The sequence below is a fragment of the Buteo buteo genome, chromosome 18, assembly GCF_964188355.1.
Source record: "Buteo buteo chromosome 18, bButBut1.hap1.1, whole genome shotgun sequence".
NCBI classification, from domain to species: Eukaryota; Metazoa; Chordata; class Aves; order Accipitriformes; family Accipitridae; genus Buteo; species Buteo buteo.
In genome coordinates this window covers 15906962-15923977 of record NC_134188.1, presented here as the reverse complement: position 1 = coordinate 15923977, position 17016 = coordinate 15906962, and the positions used below count along the sequence as shown (strand labels likewise).

The 17016-nt window shown below is 38.3% G+C and overlaps 1 protein-coding gene across 3 annotated transcripts in view; it reads left to right on the top strand.

The window, feature by feature from the left end:
- The window catches only part of ARHGAP42 (Rho GTPase activating protein 42), a 163084-nt gene that overhangs the window by 50064 nt on the left and 96004 nt on the right, over positions 1 to 17016 (top strand). For all 3 annotated transcript variants that reach the window (XM_075050050.1, XM_075050049.1, XM_075050051.1), the window contains one exon: positions 7744 to 7805. In XM_075050050.1, coding sequence (XP_074906151.1) covers positions 7744 to 7805 — 62 coding nt within the window. The remainder of the gene's footprint in view (positions 1 to 7743; positions 7806 to 17016) is intronic.

Sequence of the window (17016 nt, the reverse complement as noted above, 5' to 3'; positions counted from 1 at the left end):
ATTAATTTTTCAAATTTAAATGAGACTGAAACCCCATGAAGAAATGAACCATTATCTTACTATTCTAGCTTCTTTTTCTGCAATGGAATCTTCTAACACAATTTATCTTTTCACACCGATACTTAGCTTAAAGTTAAAGCACATCAGATGTGCTGTTAGCTTACGAACTGGAATTTACATAAATACCTAAGCGGTATTACCTTAAACCTAAACAAAAGAAAGCAGTTACTCTGTTTCCTCTAATAACTTGGGAATGAAACCCAGAAGAGAACAAAATTGGTAAGAAAAACAGCGGTTTCAAATCCTTCACTCCTCTCCCCATCTTTTGTCTTCTTTTCTGCTTTCCCAGTAAATATTACTTATGGTACTGAGCTCAGTCTTCCAAACTGAAGTTTCTCCAAAAATGTTGCCAGTTGGAAAGTGAGGGAAGTGAACCTAAGGTAGAAGTGACAGAGGAAATAGCAGCAGCCAACAAAAAATGAAAACGTGAGCAATAATTGGGAAGATTAGCAGATGTGTACTTGTCCAAATATAGCTTTTCTGAAAATCTGTAAAAAAACCCAACCAACCAAACAAAAAAACCCTACCAAAAAAAACCCTGTTTTCTGTAGGAATATGTTGCAGTTGTCTTATACTACTGTTTTTTTAACTATATTGCAGTGGTACTCAAGCCCAGTCAACATTGGTTATGAAATATTTATAAATCGCACAAATTATTCTTTATTTCAGTTTGCAGACTAAGGTGTTGATGCTGCAGCTTGTGCCCTTTGGGCTAAACTGTAATTCTATTTAAAGCTATAGATAATTGTACACTTTTAATGTTCTATAGGCTTTATTCAGTAGAAAAAAAAGGAGGAAAAAGAATTGTTAACAAATCAGTCCAGGTTGTGACAGTGGTAAAAGAAATCTGTATAGTATAAGATAAGGTTATATTTAAATTCATAGGCAACATATTGAAAGACAAAGAGAATGGCAGGCTTTGGGAGCCTTATTTCAAGACACTCCTTCTTTGGATTTACATTTTGGCGTGTTGAAAACTTGCCATAGTGGCAACATTTTGAGACATCCAGTTTAGTTACCTTCAGATATACACTACAGATCCTATGTGGCTTTCATGACATCCCCAATTCTTGTTAGGTAGAAAGTACTGAGAAAGCAAGTTACTGGCTCTTTATTCCAGATACTTGTGGTAGCCTGTCAGTGTTAATCTGAAATTTGTGATTTTTTTGTCTGATCAGGAAACCATCTGTTGCCCCTCTTGTCCTACTTCCCTTTCCCCTGGCCCCCGTACTTTTTCAATATGGCTTGAAGCCACAGAAAGAAGGATGGAAATTTTATTTGATGTTGTGGCTTTTTGAGAAACTTTTTGAAATAGCATTTGTGGCTGCAAATAATGCTAGTTGTTAAAAGCTCTGGAGATAGGTCTGTGAATTAGTCACTATTTAATAATACGTTTACTTTCATTTTAGAATTGGAAAAGAAAGTCTCTTCTCCCAGCCCTCCCAGCACTCATGGATCTTACATTTATTCTGCTTTGTCACTGAAGTCTAGTAAACAAGTGTTAATCCTTAGAAGATTTCCTTATGGGTCTTAGGTCCATCTTGAATTCTGATTTGGTAATGTATTACTTACTGGGAAAAAATCCCTTGGAGGCTTTAGTTTAAGTTCATGCTCAGTCATGAATTCAGAGCCTGCTATAGCTTGTCTATGCTAGATATGACCAGTTCTGGAGAGAGGATGTACTTGACTGACCTTTCTGCCAAAGTGTGTTGGGAGCAATGTACAGCACAGTCCTGGCATTTCCCCAGTCAGATCAGGAAGATATAAGGAAATCTCCAACAGGCTTGCACGTTTTTGCCTCTTATACAGCAAGATGTCATAATAACAAATGACATATTTCTGTATGTATATTTTTTCCATGCTGGCATTCACGTATCTGAAGATAGTGGTGATATCTGCTTAGAATACTATAAAATGTTGTTTAGTGTACTTTAGAGTATCTAAAAATTGCCTGTGCATTGTTTAAGACTGCATACATAAGTATAAGCTAAACCAACAGTCCATTTCACAGAAAAGAACATTTTTAAAAATTCTGTTTTCCATGGTAACTTTCCATTCTAACTCGGGTTGAACATTACCTTCCAAACTTGGCTTTATGTCTTTGAATTCAGTATGGGTCATATAAAACTACTTCTAGGTTTCATACATGTTGCTTTCCTTTTCTAATGAAATATAGATGGCATCATACCTATTGTATGCAACATTTAGTAGTGCAGTGTAACACTGTACTCTTTAGTATTAAGCTAGTTACTGATAGAGTAGCTTCAATACTGTCCATAGGCATGCTGTTTTAAGGTGAATCATACTCTACACAAGTATATAACAAAAACTTCATAAAGTTTATTAAGTACATGGGGTTTTTTTTCCTATGAACTGCTGGGTTGATTTTAATGCAGTAAACCAGAATTCTAGAGCATAAATGAGGTGTATTTTTAATAATGCATTCTATAAATTCAGAGAAATTAATTTTTATCCTTTTCCATTTCACCCTCATTCACTTAGTCCTACTCTAAGCTTCAGTTCCCTTTTGATTATGCAAGTATAGTTGTTTATGGAGCTGTACCGTATATTTGAAATGATAGGGATAAAACTCCAAATGAAACGCATCTTTTGGAAAAAAAGACATTGTTGATCTACACCATTAAGGTTTAAGGTGTTGGTAGTGTTAGTTTGCTTCCTTATGAAGCAAATTAAAAGGCTTTTCATTTACAAATAAAGAGGCTGGTGCTTTTTGAAAATAATTAAAACCACCTTCATATGTATTATAAGTTAGGTTACGTACTGTACTTTATATTATTGGTATGTTTTCAGAATTTATTTCTTATCAGCCCATTCCCATGACATTTCCTCTTGTAAAATACTTAGCTCTTCCTCCCCCCATCCCCTTTTGTATTTATAAATTTAACTTTAATTCTTCTGTGTCTGTTCCAATTAAAAAGAAGGGGAGAAAAAAAAATAAAAATGTTGCAGCATTAGTAAGAAAAGATTGCAAGGCCTGCTTGTAATTCCCGAGCTTCCTGACGGACAGCAGTGGGCCACATCTGACACAAGTGGTTCTGATTTTTAAATCTCCTGGTTTTTAACTATGCAAAAGCACCTCAGATTATTATTGTCGAAATATTTGTTTGCTTCCTGTTGAGAGCTGGGAATCCAGAATTAGATGTGTGTACCCTGTGCCTCGGGTTCCCGCTGAAATCCTGCGCGGGGGCCCGGCTGTGGAGGGGAATGGGGCCCCTGCCAAGCTCCGGGGGCTGTTGGGCGGCCCTGCGGGCGAGTCCCCGCGGTGAGCTCTGAGGGCCCGCGGTGAGCTCTGAGGGCCCGTGGTGAGCTCTAAGGGCCGCGGTGAGCTCTGAGGGCCCACGGTGAGCTCTGAGGGCCGCGGTGAGCTCTGAGGGCCCACGGTGAGCTCTGAGGGCCCGCGGTGAGCTCTGACACCCCACGGTGAGCTCTGAGGGCCCACGGTGAGCTCTGAGGGCCGCGGTGAGCTCTGAGGGCCCGCGGTGAGCTCTGAGGGCCCACGGTGAGCTCTGAGGGCCCACGGTGAGCTCTGAGGGCCCGCGGTGAGCTCTGAGGGCCCACGGTGAGCTCTGACACCCCACAATGAGCTCTGAGGGCCCGCGGTGAGCTCTGACACCCCACGGTGAGCTCTGAGGGCCCGCGGTGAGCTCTGAGGGCCGCGGTGAGCTCTGAGGGCCCGCGGTGAGCTCTGAGCGCCCACGGTGAGCTCTGACACCCCACGGTGAGCTCTGAGGGCCCGCTGTGAGCTCTGACACCCTACGGTGAGCTCTGAGGGCCCGTGGTGAGCTCTGACACCCTACGGTGAGCTCCGTGCTGGGTATCCCTCGGTCTGCCCAGCCCAGTCCCCCCGCGAGGCAAAGCTGTCACCTGTCTGCAACCAGAGGGGGGCTGTGGGAGAAGAGGGGAGAAAGAAGGGAAAAGTGCAGGCTGGGAAAAGAGGAGCGAGGGCTGCCTTGCCTTCCCTTTACCACCTCCTGCTGCAGCTTCCAGCACAGATGAAGTTCTCTGGGGACAGACCCTGGCTTTTAATGAGGTCAGACTGAGTGGGAGTTGTATGGGAAGAAGGGTGCAATAACATGAAAAATTCAGAAGCGCTGCAGTACTCATTGGTATTGTAGGAGAGCTGGCAGTGGTAAAGCCTTTTTTGGCGTTATGTGGTGCCATTGCAAGGGCAGAAGAACCAGTGGGGTCACCAGAGACATCTATGTTGCTGAGCTCTGCGTACTGGGCGTGCATCCTTCATTGCGGTCTGAATTACACGATGCACTTGTTGTTCTCCCTGTGCACCTCCCGAGCTGGGAAGGGATGCTCCGTGGCTTTGTGGGCATTGACCGGTGCAAAAAGGATGGATGTGGGTGTTGGGCAGTGAACAGCGGAGGCGTAGTCGGTATTGATGCGAAGGTGTCTGCAGTGAAGGTTTCTCTAGGATCAGGGGAATGGTTTGTCTTAGTCCTGCTGAAGAGTGTAGGTTCTGTGTTCTTAGTAAAACTTTGACCTTTATAATCCCCGCAAAGGTGAAGCAACAGGGAAGAAAAGATGGAGACATCATCTCAATCTTTAGCTGAGGCACACTGTATAGGTGACATATTAGTACCTTTATATTACTGTTAAAGACTGAGGAAAATCTTGATTTGCACACTTGCAGAACATATTTTTATAGTTGTTTTTCTGTCTGCCCTGGCTGTATTTAAATCCTAAGCAAAAGTTTCGACTTTGAAGCTAAAAAACCTTCCAGTTCTGCCTTGAAATTAGGAAGATGAATCAAAAGTTTCTCTTACTGGGTTGTTTTTTTTTCCCTTCCTCCTCACACTTTCCAGTCATCCTTCTGCCCAGTTTCTGCTTCCTGTTCTTCTTCCTGTAGTATCTTTTTGCTCCTAAAATGCTGAATATCGCCTGACCAGAGAGGATATTTTTTTTCTTCATAACTGTATTGCTTTTACCTGCTTGTCCCCCACCCTTTCTATTTGATTTAGATAAAGTCCTGCCCATACTTTGGGACTGGGAACTGGCAGTATTTGTGTGTGCCTGCTGAAAGGTGTAAAATGTTAACTTTCTCATTGCAGATGATGAAGAAAAAAAATTTCATGAGCCTTTGTTTTATTAACGAGGGTTTTAATGATGTGATCAGAAACTTAAGTGAAGAGTACCATAAGGCTTGATGTGGTTAGGGAAAACTTAAATTTCAGTAGGTTCTGGATCTGCTGGCCTCACAAAGATACAGTGCTGGGTATGATCATTTCTCTTTGAAATAGTTCTGTCATTGTGAGTGGCTCCACAATAAAAAAGTGAAAAAAGGAGGGGGAATGGAGTTTCAGTGTGTGACTGCAGTAACACATCATCTTGCGGTTAAAAATGACCAATTATTTCACTGAAATAATCTGGAAACAATTTCTCTTGCTGGCTTTACTAGAAAGTCAGCTGTTTTTCTGAAGTGCATCCTAATTCCCTGAATAGGTAATAAAATTCAAACAATATGTTTATCTAGTTTATTTCAAAAGGTTAATTTTTTTTAATGGTGGGTAAAAAAATCACTCTGCCACATGTGCAAGGGATTAACTAGTTCTGTCCTGCTTTCTACAGGCAGGGATAGTTTCTTGTTAAATTTGGGGCAATATCAGTGTGAAAATAATTAGTTTGGCCATGTGTGTTTGGCTCATTGTTTATTTAGTTTTTAGGGTTTTGTAATGGGTACATAGATATTTTTGAATGTAACACTCAACAGATTTCTTATCAGGTAATTTAACCAGTCAGTTCATCATCTATTTCTTTACCTGGTTTTGGCAGATGGGTTATTACGAGCTGACTAAGAGATTAAGTTAATTCAGTGGATAGTAAACTAAGTTCTTGATATAAAGATGTAATTCTGATAAAGGCTGAGCTGGTAAGTAATTGAAACTCAGTAACTGAAAGGCTCAACTGGTAAGCCTGAGTCAAGGAGTTCAGGAGTTTGCACAGGAGGCCTAGAATTTCTTTTACTTAAAAGGTGGCAAAATTTTCTGGTGTTTGTGTTCTCAGGGCAAATTATTAGAGGAAAAGGCTCAAGACCCAGTGAGATGGACATTTAATTTACCATGTGTATTTGGACTAAACAAAGAACTCATGACTAATAACAGGGAAAAAAGAATTTGTCAGCAAAGAATGACTTAGAGGTCAAGATATGCAGGTATAGCATTATTGCTGCAAAGAACAGACTATATAAGGTCTTGCAGAAGAAATTGGAACAAACAGCGAAGTGTTCTTCAGCTGTAAAAGTTAAAAGACAGCAAGAAGAATGCAAGGGTGACCTCTGCAAGGTCCAGATGGGATACAGGATCAAAATTATTTGGGTGTGGTCCAAAAACTAAGTAGCAATTTGTGAATGCTGGACAAGGCAGTTAAGGCAAGCTAGATACTGGTTCCCTCTTAGAAGGTACTGAAACACAGCAGATCATCTAGAAAATATGCTTATTTCTTTAAATCTTTCAGGGAGGTTGAGAGGGGATGAAGCCATATTATTGGAGACTGACATATTTTGTAAGAAGATGGAAAAATAGCTAAGAGGACAAGAGTTCTGTTAGCATACCCTCAGCAGTGTATGTTGGTTAACTCTGAAGACTTTTCCAAGCCTGTTCTTTTCAGAAATTCTACAAGTTTTATTTCCTTTTTAAAAGATTTAGATTGTCTCAAGTTTTTTGTGAGAACCTGTAGGATTTATGAATCTGCATTCTGAGATCAGAGCTTTAAACCATGAAATTTAGCATCCTGTCATTGGCATCAATTACTGCTAGATGCATCAGGAGAAAGTAAGAAGAGCTACTTAGCTCTCTTCACATGATTCTTCTCTGCATTTTTGTCTGTGGAGCTGTTATGCTGAATTCTGAATAACCCATATGCCCTTGAGAAAGTAATACAAATGAAAAGAGATTTTTCCAGAGACATTTGCACCACTTGCTTACATGAGAATGAAGCCTTAAGAGTTTTTGGAATGTTTTCTCCTTTCTTGCCCTTTTTTATGGGTTAATACTTTTATTATGTTTCTGTTGACATCTGCTATAGCCCTTCGACTTATATTTGAAGGCAGTTTTGAGCAAAGACTCTCACAGTTGTAATACAATTCAGAGCTTGCTTATAAATCAATCACCTGTTGTCATCACATGAGAGCTTGTCCTTGTAAAACATAAAGCCAAAGAGCTGCTAAACCTAAACAGTTGGCATAAGTAATGCAATTCTTCTAAAATGTTGACTTTCAAATTTTTACCTGAGTATTTTTCATAGTTCTTGTAAATATTTGTTGCTGCACTTTAATAGGAGAAACGCAATATTTTTCTTTGCAGTTTCTTTCTGCTCCTAGTGTGCTAAAGTAAATTTTGTGGCTGGTTGTAGAAGTTTTTATTTTGAGACTGATCTTTGCACGTTTCAGGAAAATCAGTTTGCCATATTCCATTTTAAAGTTTGTTTTTTAAATACCCATGACTCTTAAGACTTGGGTTCTTTTCCTTTGTTTTTTTACCTGCTCTTGACCTGCTGCTCACTTCAGTCTGTGCCTTATTTAATGACTACTGATTTCAGTGAAGTACTATATAAGAACAGTATCTTATCACCACAGCTTCAATCCAGATAATGGACTTATCTGGTTTGAAAATGTAATTTTGACCAGGACGTTCTTTTTCTTTGTTTTCTTTTCAGCCCAGTCACTGAAAGAGTTTGCTCGTCTCCTGATTGCTGTTGAAGAGGAGAGGAGACGACTGGTAAGTTTGTTGGCAATAATATGTTGCAATGGGCCTCTGTTTGGATAAAATAGTACACTTTTTTCTATTTCTCCTGTAGTCCTATTTTAATTTTTTTAACTTGTGTAATAGATGTTAAGTATTTCATAAGAATCACTTGAAATTCTGCAAAGGCAGAAATGTGCTAGCACAGACTGCAGCAATTTTTAATGGAGTGTTCAGTCAAATACTTTTGCATTGATTTAAAAACTCTTTTCTCACAATTTCTTCCCTCCTTACTCCCCACCCCAAAATAACCTTTGAATGCTGCTGTACCTTTCCTTCCCCCCATCTTGTCTGATTAGTCACAAGGCACAGCAATAAACTGTAAACAAAGAGCTTATAGTGGAAATGTAGATTGGTATTTATATTTAATGAAATACTTTGAGTGTTGTCCAGTGAATGTATACTAGTAATCCAAGAATATGATAAATAATTGGTAAGAAGAGAAACCAGATTCATCACCCCTGATAAACTCTTGCAGGATACATTATTGATCAGACTTGTCAGATTTGTCCTTTGTTATGGTATCCTTATTCCCTTTGTTTCCATACTGATGAATCTACAGTATGCTTTCATTTATATTTCTATTCAGATGTAGCTTTCTTACAGAAGTTTTAAGTGTGTTCTTGTACAAGTATTTTTTAAAAAATTCCACACAAGCAATGAAACTACTTTTTTTTCCTTCCTTGGAAGTCAATTATGGATAAAGTAGTGAGGTAAGGATTAATCTCAGTAGGGGGATTTTTAAATATTGTGAAAGTTTAACTAGCTCAAATCCATCCAATGACTATGTCTGTCCTGGTTTTCCTTCTTCTTATGAGTACTTAGGGAGGTGAGGAAAAGGATTTTCTGACTCAGATTGGAGCAAATTTATTAATCCAGGAAGAGGCTTACCTAAAGTTCATTTATTCCTAGGAGTAAGTAACCATAGAATTGGTCTCCCACTATATCTGTTTACATAAATATTTTAAAGTGACAAAATCATAAACATTTATATGGTATAGTTGCATAGTTAATATCACCTAAACCTATAAAATTGCAAAATTTTTGCTTCATGCTAAAAAATTTTTCCAGGCTAGATGGAAGAGTGAGGTGTCGACTGTTCAGTACTTACCACCTTAAAAGCTGTTTACCAGAATACTTGTTAATTACTTAGTTAATGTTTCAAATTAATAGCTTGCCAGTTTGGGTTCAAGATTATTGTAAGCTAACTATTAGAAAAAGGAAAAGCAATGTATAGGTGAAGGATTTATTTTTTTTTTTTCCCCAAACTGGTTAGTCTTTCATAATATGTATACATAATTTCCCTTTATTTTATCTTTCTTTATTTTTCTTTTTTCTTCTTGGAGCAGTCACTCCCTTTTTCACTTTTAGAAGTTTCTGGCCTTTCTATAGTTTAGAATTTGATCTTTCCATGTAAAGTTTTACTTTGTATCTTGTAGGAAGGCCATTAGAGTAAGAGGGGGAAAAAAACATTAATTTTATTAAGTGAAAAAAGACCAGTCAGATAGAAAGATACTTTTTGTTCTATTTCAGTATGACTTCAGTGGGAATGCACAGATTGTATAGCTGAGCTGTTGGATCCCAATGCAGGGTCAGAGACTTGGGTGAGGTTTCAGTCTTGTAGAAAAATATTTTACAAATCGCTGTAAGTTTAGTAGAATGCAATCATCAAATCATAGTACACAAAGTGGCAAATAGTAGTCATGTGTGGAGAAGCTGCTCTTGATGGGAAATCATTTGCATCCAGCTTTTTGCTGTGTTTAAAATAGACCCGTTCTGTTTGTTCTTCAAACTGAATGCTCATGCTGAGAGCATCGAGGACACGCAGTTACCATGGTAGTGATACTTCAATAAGAAAATTCAGAAAACTTGGAATTTCTCTGTTTTTAAAAAGTTTTATCTGCCTGTTAGTGGAATTTATTTAGTTATTATTGGAATTAAACTAATGAAGTATCACCTTTGTCAAAGATGCTTGGTTTTTATTTTCCAGTTCTCTTACTGCAGATTTCTGCATGCCATCATATAATCCAGAGGTCCCTGTGAGGATCAGTGTGCCACGCTATATGCTGAATAGATTGCTAGTAATAAGAGTTTTCTGCTTGACAAACTTGTGATTTAACTGTGAAATCTTCAAACCGTTTTCTGCTTATTTCTGAGGAAGTATGGAGCATTGTGCATACACTTTGATTCCTCTGCTGGAAGCACTTCAAGTCAGCCAATTTACAAATTAGTGATGATTTTAGAAAAAGTTCTCTGCTGACTGGAAAGCTTGAGACAGGGCGTGCAGGTCTTTAAGAATTTGATTTCCTTTAGCTCTGCATAAAAAGGGAAAACTTGCATAAGTTTTGGGTTTTTTTTTTTCTTTTTTTTTTTTTTAAAAAAAAGCTTGTTCTTCTTGACATTTTTTAGAAGGCTTGGAGAAAAACAGCTAGTTGTCATTGAGACTATTTATGGATACACTTCATCATACCATTTACAACTTCCTTTTAATTCTTGAAGTGTGTGACAGCAAAAGACAATATTATATCAGCGAATGCTGGATGTACAGGAATATGGAATGACAGATGCTAATTTTACTTACCAGTTAATGATCTTATTTCCCTGCCTTGAATTTTGTATTATTAATTTATGAGCATGCGTATGAGTGCATGAATTGTATTTGAATATGGAAAGTATTTATTTATATCACCAATTTATTTCTTATCTGATGCCTATTAAATTCTTTGTATGTAAAATTATTTATTTGTTTTGGTGAATGCAGAGAGTGTTGGAGTGCTTGTCCACTGAATGTATAATTTAAGTGTTTCCAATGGTCAAGGAAATAGTTTGAGAGATGTTTAGTAAGTCTTCTGTCCTTGCATAAAGAACCAAAAGGAACTTGGTTTTGTTTTCTTTAGAAGAAGCTAATGAAAGAAGATATGAACAGTATTACTGGGAAAAACACTGACGTGTGAGGTTAAATAGAACTGTATATCACATAAATAAAAACTCTGTTGTCTAAAGCTTTGCAGCTATTGTTATTGGCAGCAGTAATAATATGGCGATTATTGTAAGTCAATTTTTTTTATCCCTGTCTTTTATTTCCTGATGCTAAAAAATTAACTAGTAGTCATAGAAAAAATAGAGGTCATGCACCAAACATTTCCCTTTAAAAAGCAAATAAAGGAAAAAGTAACTCCTAAGACACCTTTTTTATGATATACAGCCTTATGTTTGATATCTGTCATTTCATGGTGGTGTTAATTTAATGGTGCTCTTGGTAAATGGTGCATTAAAAAAACCCCAACCAAACAGCTCTGACTCTTGGGTTTTACAAGTAGCGTAAATAGGATAAAAAGTCAGATTAATCCCCACTGCCTTTCCAATGACTTCAGCAACAAGCCACCAGGGAATGTAAAATAATAACCTCTATTTCCCAGTGATTATTAGGGAACAATAGAAATGCTATAATTTAATTTCATGTGAATATTTGGATCTATATCAAGGGAATTTACTTAAAATAATTTCCTTCCGCTCTTGCTGAATTTACATTGTTTCTGTTAAGTAAGTGATACGCTATTTTATTTTAGAGATTCATGCATTATTTATGTTTCCTACTCATTTGATATTGTTAGTAAATGTTACAACAAACAGAAATGGGAGTGGTATAAAATGCTAATTCCTTTTCCTTTCGTTGGATTATGCTGTGTTGACATAAGAATAGATGAATTGATTCATGCTACTGATTTCCTCTTCCTTGAGATCCCCTATCAATTTGAAGCATTGAATGTGTTCTCTGGAGTGTTATATGATTTTGAATGTAAATCCGTGATTATTTTTGAATGTTTGCTATATCCCGAACTGAAATGGGCCTCTTAACTGTTACATTCCTTGCATCATTAGTCAGTGAGATGTGTATGCTTACTCTGAATTCCTGACCAATATTAAATACTTCAGGGGACACTACAAAAATTCTGAAGTGGATAGTTGTGTACTATGCTCAATGAATATTTTTCTTTCTGACGTCTGTCTCTTTGTATCTCATAATCCTCATGCTTCAGAGAGTATCTTATTGTGAACTTTTTTGTATTAACTGGATGTTCTTATTGTGGATCTGTATTTGTCCTCACACAAGGGGTCTGATGCTATCTGCCTCCAGGGAAAGCATCAAAATATTCAGTTTCAAAAACTGCACTTGAAGAAAAATAAGTGAACTGTTAAAACCAGCTATCCATGGAATGGTACATAAAATCAGATACTGAAGGACACAGCATGTCGTTCAGCAGAATTAACCTTTTCCCTATAATTTGGAGTGGGTTACAGATTCCATCAGAAGAATAAGCATTCTTCTATCCACAGGTGCTGCTTATTACTCAGTTTATAAAGGGGAGAAATCATAAAATCACATATACTAGCACCATGAGACTGCAGAGCATACACCTAGTATTTTTGTTTCACATGGGCTCTCTCTTAAAATGACAAAAAATAGTGTATGATGGTGTTTTGATATACTTGGTAACTGTTTTCAGTGCTGCTAGCAAGGAGACTGTCGGAAAGCTATTGCTACAAAGGAACACCACCACAAATACGAGGGTTTCTTCTCTTTGCCATTAGGACTGGGGTTTTGTTTGGGTTTTTTTGTTTGTTTGTCCCGTCCCGTCCCCCCCCATTTTTGCCATTTTAAATTAATAAAAAAACACCTCAAAGCTGTTTTTTGGGGGGTGTGTGGTTTTTTTCCTCACACTTAAGATGGCCTGTACATATCCAATTTGAGCAATTAAGGTAGCATGTACTGTGTTGCTAACCTAACTTCTTTGGAAAGACTTTGTGAATTTGTGCATCAGACTAGTAATTTGGAAATACCCATTTGCTCAGTAACTGAGCTTTCTACTGAACAAAGAGCAGTAAATCAGCACAGAATTATTTTATTTTGTTATAAAAATTATTTTTACATTTACTTATTTATGATTTTCTTCCTCCTACCCCAGGTATAGTAGGCTACAAACTTGATATTAATTGCAGCAGAAATCCAGGTCTTTGGTAAATGTAATTCTGCAAGATGGGAAAATACTTATTTGAATGGTTCTGTGGTTTTTGCAGGGTTTGGGGTTTTGGGGGTTTTGGGTTTGGTTTTTTTTTTTTAAGACCATCAGCTTACTGTCTACTGTCAGTCAAGCTAACTTTTAGAAATCATTGGGAAAATTATTGAAGATAAATCACATGCCTTCATAAACCTTTCTGTTGTACCCCCATTTTGAATACTTGCTATATGCATTTCTGGTCAGAAAGCATTATGTAGACTAGAAAAGATACAGAGATAGGCAACAAGGAAGGCTAGACACCTGGAAACTCAGCATGACAAGAGACTGCCTGCAAAGAGGACACTGAGTAGCTTTAGTTCAAATAGATTAGATCAATGTTATTTGGAGGCCTGGGATTCATTAATTGCAGTGACATATCTCAGTACCCTTTTAAGTTTTTAGCAGATCAGACCTACTAATTCTGAGCAACAGGTTAACACTTCAGCCCTTGAAATGAGATTTTTCTTTGTTTTTTTTAATGCTGATACAATTGTCAGTCTTACTTCCTAAGAACTAACCAGAACAAACATTTTAAGTCTTACTTCAAATATAACTAAACATTTCTGTCACTATAACCCTGATTGCTACCCAGTTCCCCCATTGCCTATTATCAGAGACTCTTCCACTCCACTTCCTGATCTGAGCCATTTGCAAATACCTTGAGAAATGAGTGAAAAAGACAGAAGAAAAAACACCTTATCCTTTGTTCTCCTGTTATTGAGTGCGTCATTAGGGAATTTATTCTGTATGCTGGGTAGAGGTATCAGTGTCAAATCTTTATGTCCCCAACAGCATAATTTTTTCTTGCCTGGAAGTGGACAGGAAAGGTCTGCAGAGTAGGGCAATGCATCAGCAGATTATGTCCTAGTTTTCTTTTACCTTCTAGGCAGGAGAAGTTGGGATCTAAAGGACTGGTTTGGGGAATCATCTACTTCTAAGAGCTCAAAAGGGTAGTTGCTTTGCTAGAAGAAAACCAAATCTGCAACATTTAAGGACAGCTGTGTCTCAGAGTGCAGAGAGTGTTGGTTGCTGCTTCATCCCTTTTTTGTGTAAGTTGCTCCTGGAAGTCTTTGGACAAGCCATGGATACTTCCTAGTATTGGAGAGTTTAGTAGAGTATCTTCAGCCTCACTGTCTTCCGGCTTCCTTTTCATCCTTCTGGAATTTGTCTCAGCTCCCAAACTGTGAGAAGAGTAAGTTTTGTCTATACAGGTGAAATTTGCCTAACATGGTTGCATGTATGCTGTAGCCATCTACATTTTTTCAGTTTAGACTCACATTATGGAGTCTGTGTGGAAAAATGGGAACTTTTCAGATATTGTCAATCTTACGTAGATGCTTGAAATGTAATTTACTGACAGTGTGTGCATATGTTTCTCTTCGGGATGTGTGTGAGCTTTTACCTTCTAGATGGTTAATTCGTGTGAATATTCAGTTTTTGTGGTAGATGCTAATTTCTTCCATTTATTTTAGTTTATAGAATAATTTTTCCTTACATTTTTCATTTATCTCTTCTGGAGAAAAATACGGTTTGTCATGACCTTACATAATATAATATGAATTCTCATTTTTAAAATATGTAATACTCATTTTGTTGAGGCTTTTGCCTGTTAGCCTTGGAAATTATTGCAGAAGAGAGATGATCTGGTCAGTAGCAGTGTATGGTTTTGTGCTGTGTTTTAGCTCTGGAATGGTTGGAAGAACTGTGCTACAGAAAATTTTAACTAATGAATGGTTTTCACAACAACCTTTCTGCCCCAATTCTGAGTCAGCTTTGTGTCCCAACTACTGTCAACGTAAAAATTGGGAGGTAACTCAAGTGGAGTTCACTGACACCTAGAAGAATGTTTTTGTATTCATATTAATCACATATTTATAGAGTATTTCTTGGACCCTTTAAGAAAATGTCCTGTCTTCCCTGTTGTGTTGGTACGAGTGTTTGTGTGACTGTGTAGTGAACATAATTGAAGAAGTGATCCAGCTGGAAAAATAATTCCTTTGGCCCTGACTTTCTGTCAGCTCCTTCCTGTCACTTCAGTGCATGCAAGGAAAATTATGACTTTCTGGGCCAGAATTACTATCAAGAAGATAGTAATTTCTTTGGTATAATTGCTATCAAAAATATATTAAAACTGTACCTTCACTTGCAACAGGTGTTATCTGTGGCCACTATAACTGATGAATTAAATCAAGAAGTGATAGGCATATTTCTCTCATGCAGGCTTCTTAGAGAGCAGATGTGCAACATGATCCTTTGGTGTGTTCTTGTTGAGGGAGAACTCGCAATGCAGCTTTCCCCCTTGCTGTGTCTTGGGCTAGAAGGAATCCTGTTTGCTATCTTTCTCTGCACCACTCAAGTACAAAAATATACGTGTTCAGTTAAGTTTCTTAACATTTGTACTCAATTAGAAAAAAACCCCCAGAGTAATAAAAGTAAACAGCTCACGTTCTGTTATCATTAATGTACTTTAACATCTAACATCTGTACGTATGCATGGATGTTTCCGAACTTTCCCCAAATAAAAAACACATACTAGGCCAGAAAATTTGGAGATAAAATTATGGGTGCTCTTAGTACAGAGCATTAGCTGGCTCTTCCAGGTGACACTGCATTGGCTTTCATAATTTTCTCAAATAATAATGTCTAGGAATGCATATGGAGCTTTTAGTGGTACTTTTCAGTTTTACACTTGGTACATTCCTATTTTTTTAAAGTATAGTTCTAATTTCTTTAATAACTTTCATTCTTTAAAATCATTTCTTCCATTCTTTTTGTGGAAATGAAGAAGAAAAACAAAGTTATCTTGTGAGATTTGATTATGATAATATTTAAAAGATCAAACTGATCTCACTAGAAACTAGTTGCAAGTAGTCCCTCTAATATCCATGTTACCACCCACCTGTTGACATCTGGGATTGAAAAATACAGGTCCCTGTTTTCTTTCAACTTTGCAAAAAGTAGTTCTGGAATAATTTTGCTATGAAAGAGTAATGCCATGAATACAGAATTTGCTCAGAGTTTTATGATGATGATGAAGTCAACAGAGAGCCCACTGTTCATGTTTTACACTGTATTTCTTAGCAGCTTTCTCTTCTTTTTTATTTTTCCTTTGAAAATGTGAACTGTTTCCTATTGATACAAATGTCCACAGTGAAGAACTGTAGCATATGCAAAGCCTTTTTGCACCCTGTCCTGCTCAGCTTCGTCCTAGATAATTTTGTTGTCTCATGAACCCTACCAATTGAGGAAGAAAGCAATCTGACCATTTTTAGAGACAATTTTTGCTATTTTCCAAGATAGTTGTCATAGAGTTGAATTGTGAAATAGTTATTTTCCTGTAGTAACCATTTTTTATCAGAGGTGTGAAAGTGTAGGCCTGTCACATTGATCTCTGCTGTTTTGTGTTGGCTGGTTAGCTGGCATCAAACAAGGAGCGCTTATCTGTCTTGATGGGGCCAAGACACTGTGAGTAGGACCTGGGAGGATTGTTCAAGACGAAAGGCAAGTGGAGACAAGGGGCTTCACTAGCTCTGGTCCTTGTTTACAATACTTCTTAACATTCACGTACCTGTAACTTCTCATACAAAAAGTATACAAAGCCTTAGTAAGAAGGCTTTGATAATTAGTGTCCTTATAGTATTTGCTTTTCAGTTTTCTGCGGAGAATGGAAACGAAGATGTTTTTGGGTTTGTGTGGCAGGGTTTTGGTAGTGGAGGAGGTGCTACAGGGATGGCTCCTGTGAGAAGCTGCTAGAAGCTTTCCCGGCTCCAAGTCAGACCTGCCACTGTCCAAGGCTGAGCCCATCAGCAACAGTGGTAGTGCCTCTGGGATAAAATATTTAAGAAGGGAAATCTGCAGTGGAGGAGGGGAGTGGAATGTGAGAGAAACCCCTATGCGGACACCAAGGCCAGTGAGGAAGGAGGGGAGGAGGAGCGGGGGAGGAGGGGATGCGCCCCCAGCCCATGGGGAGACCAGGCAGCAGGCTGTGTCCCCCCAGCCCAGGGAGGGCAGCCCCCGGGGGAGCAGATGCCCACCTGCAGCCTGGGGAGAGAGGAGCCCACGCCGGAGCAGGGGGATGGATGCCCCCCAGGATGGCCAGGACTCCAGGGGGAAGCCCGCTCTGGAGC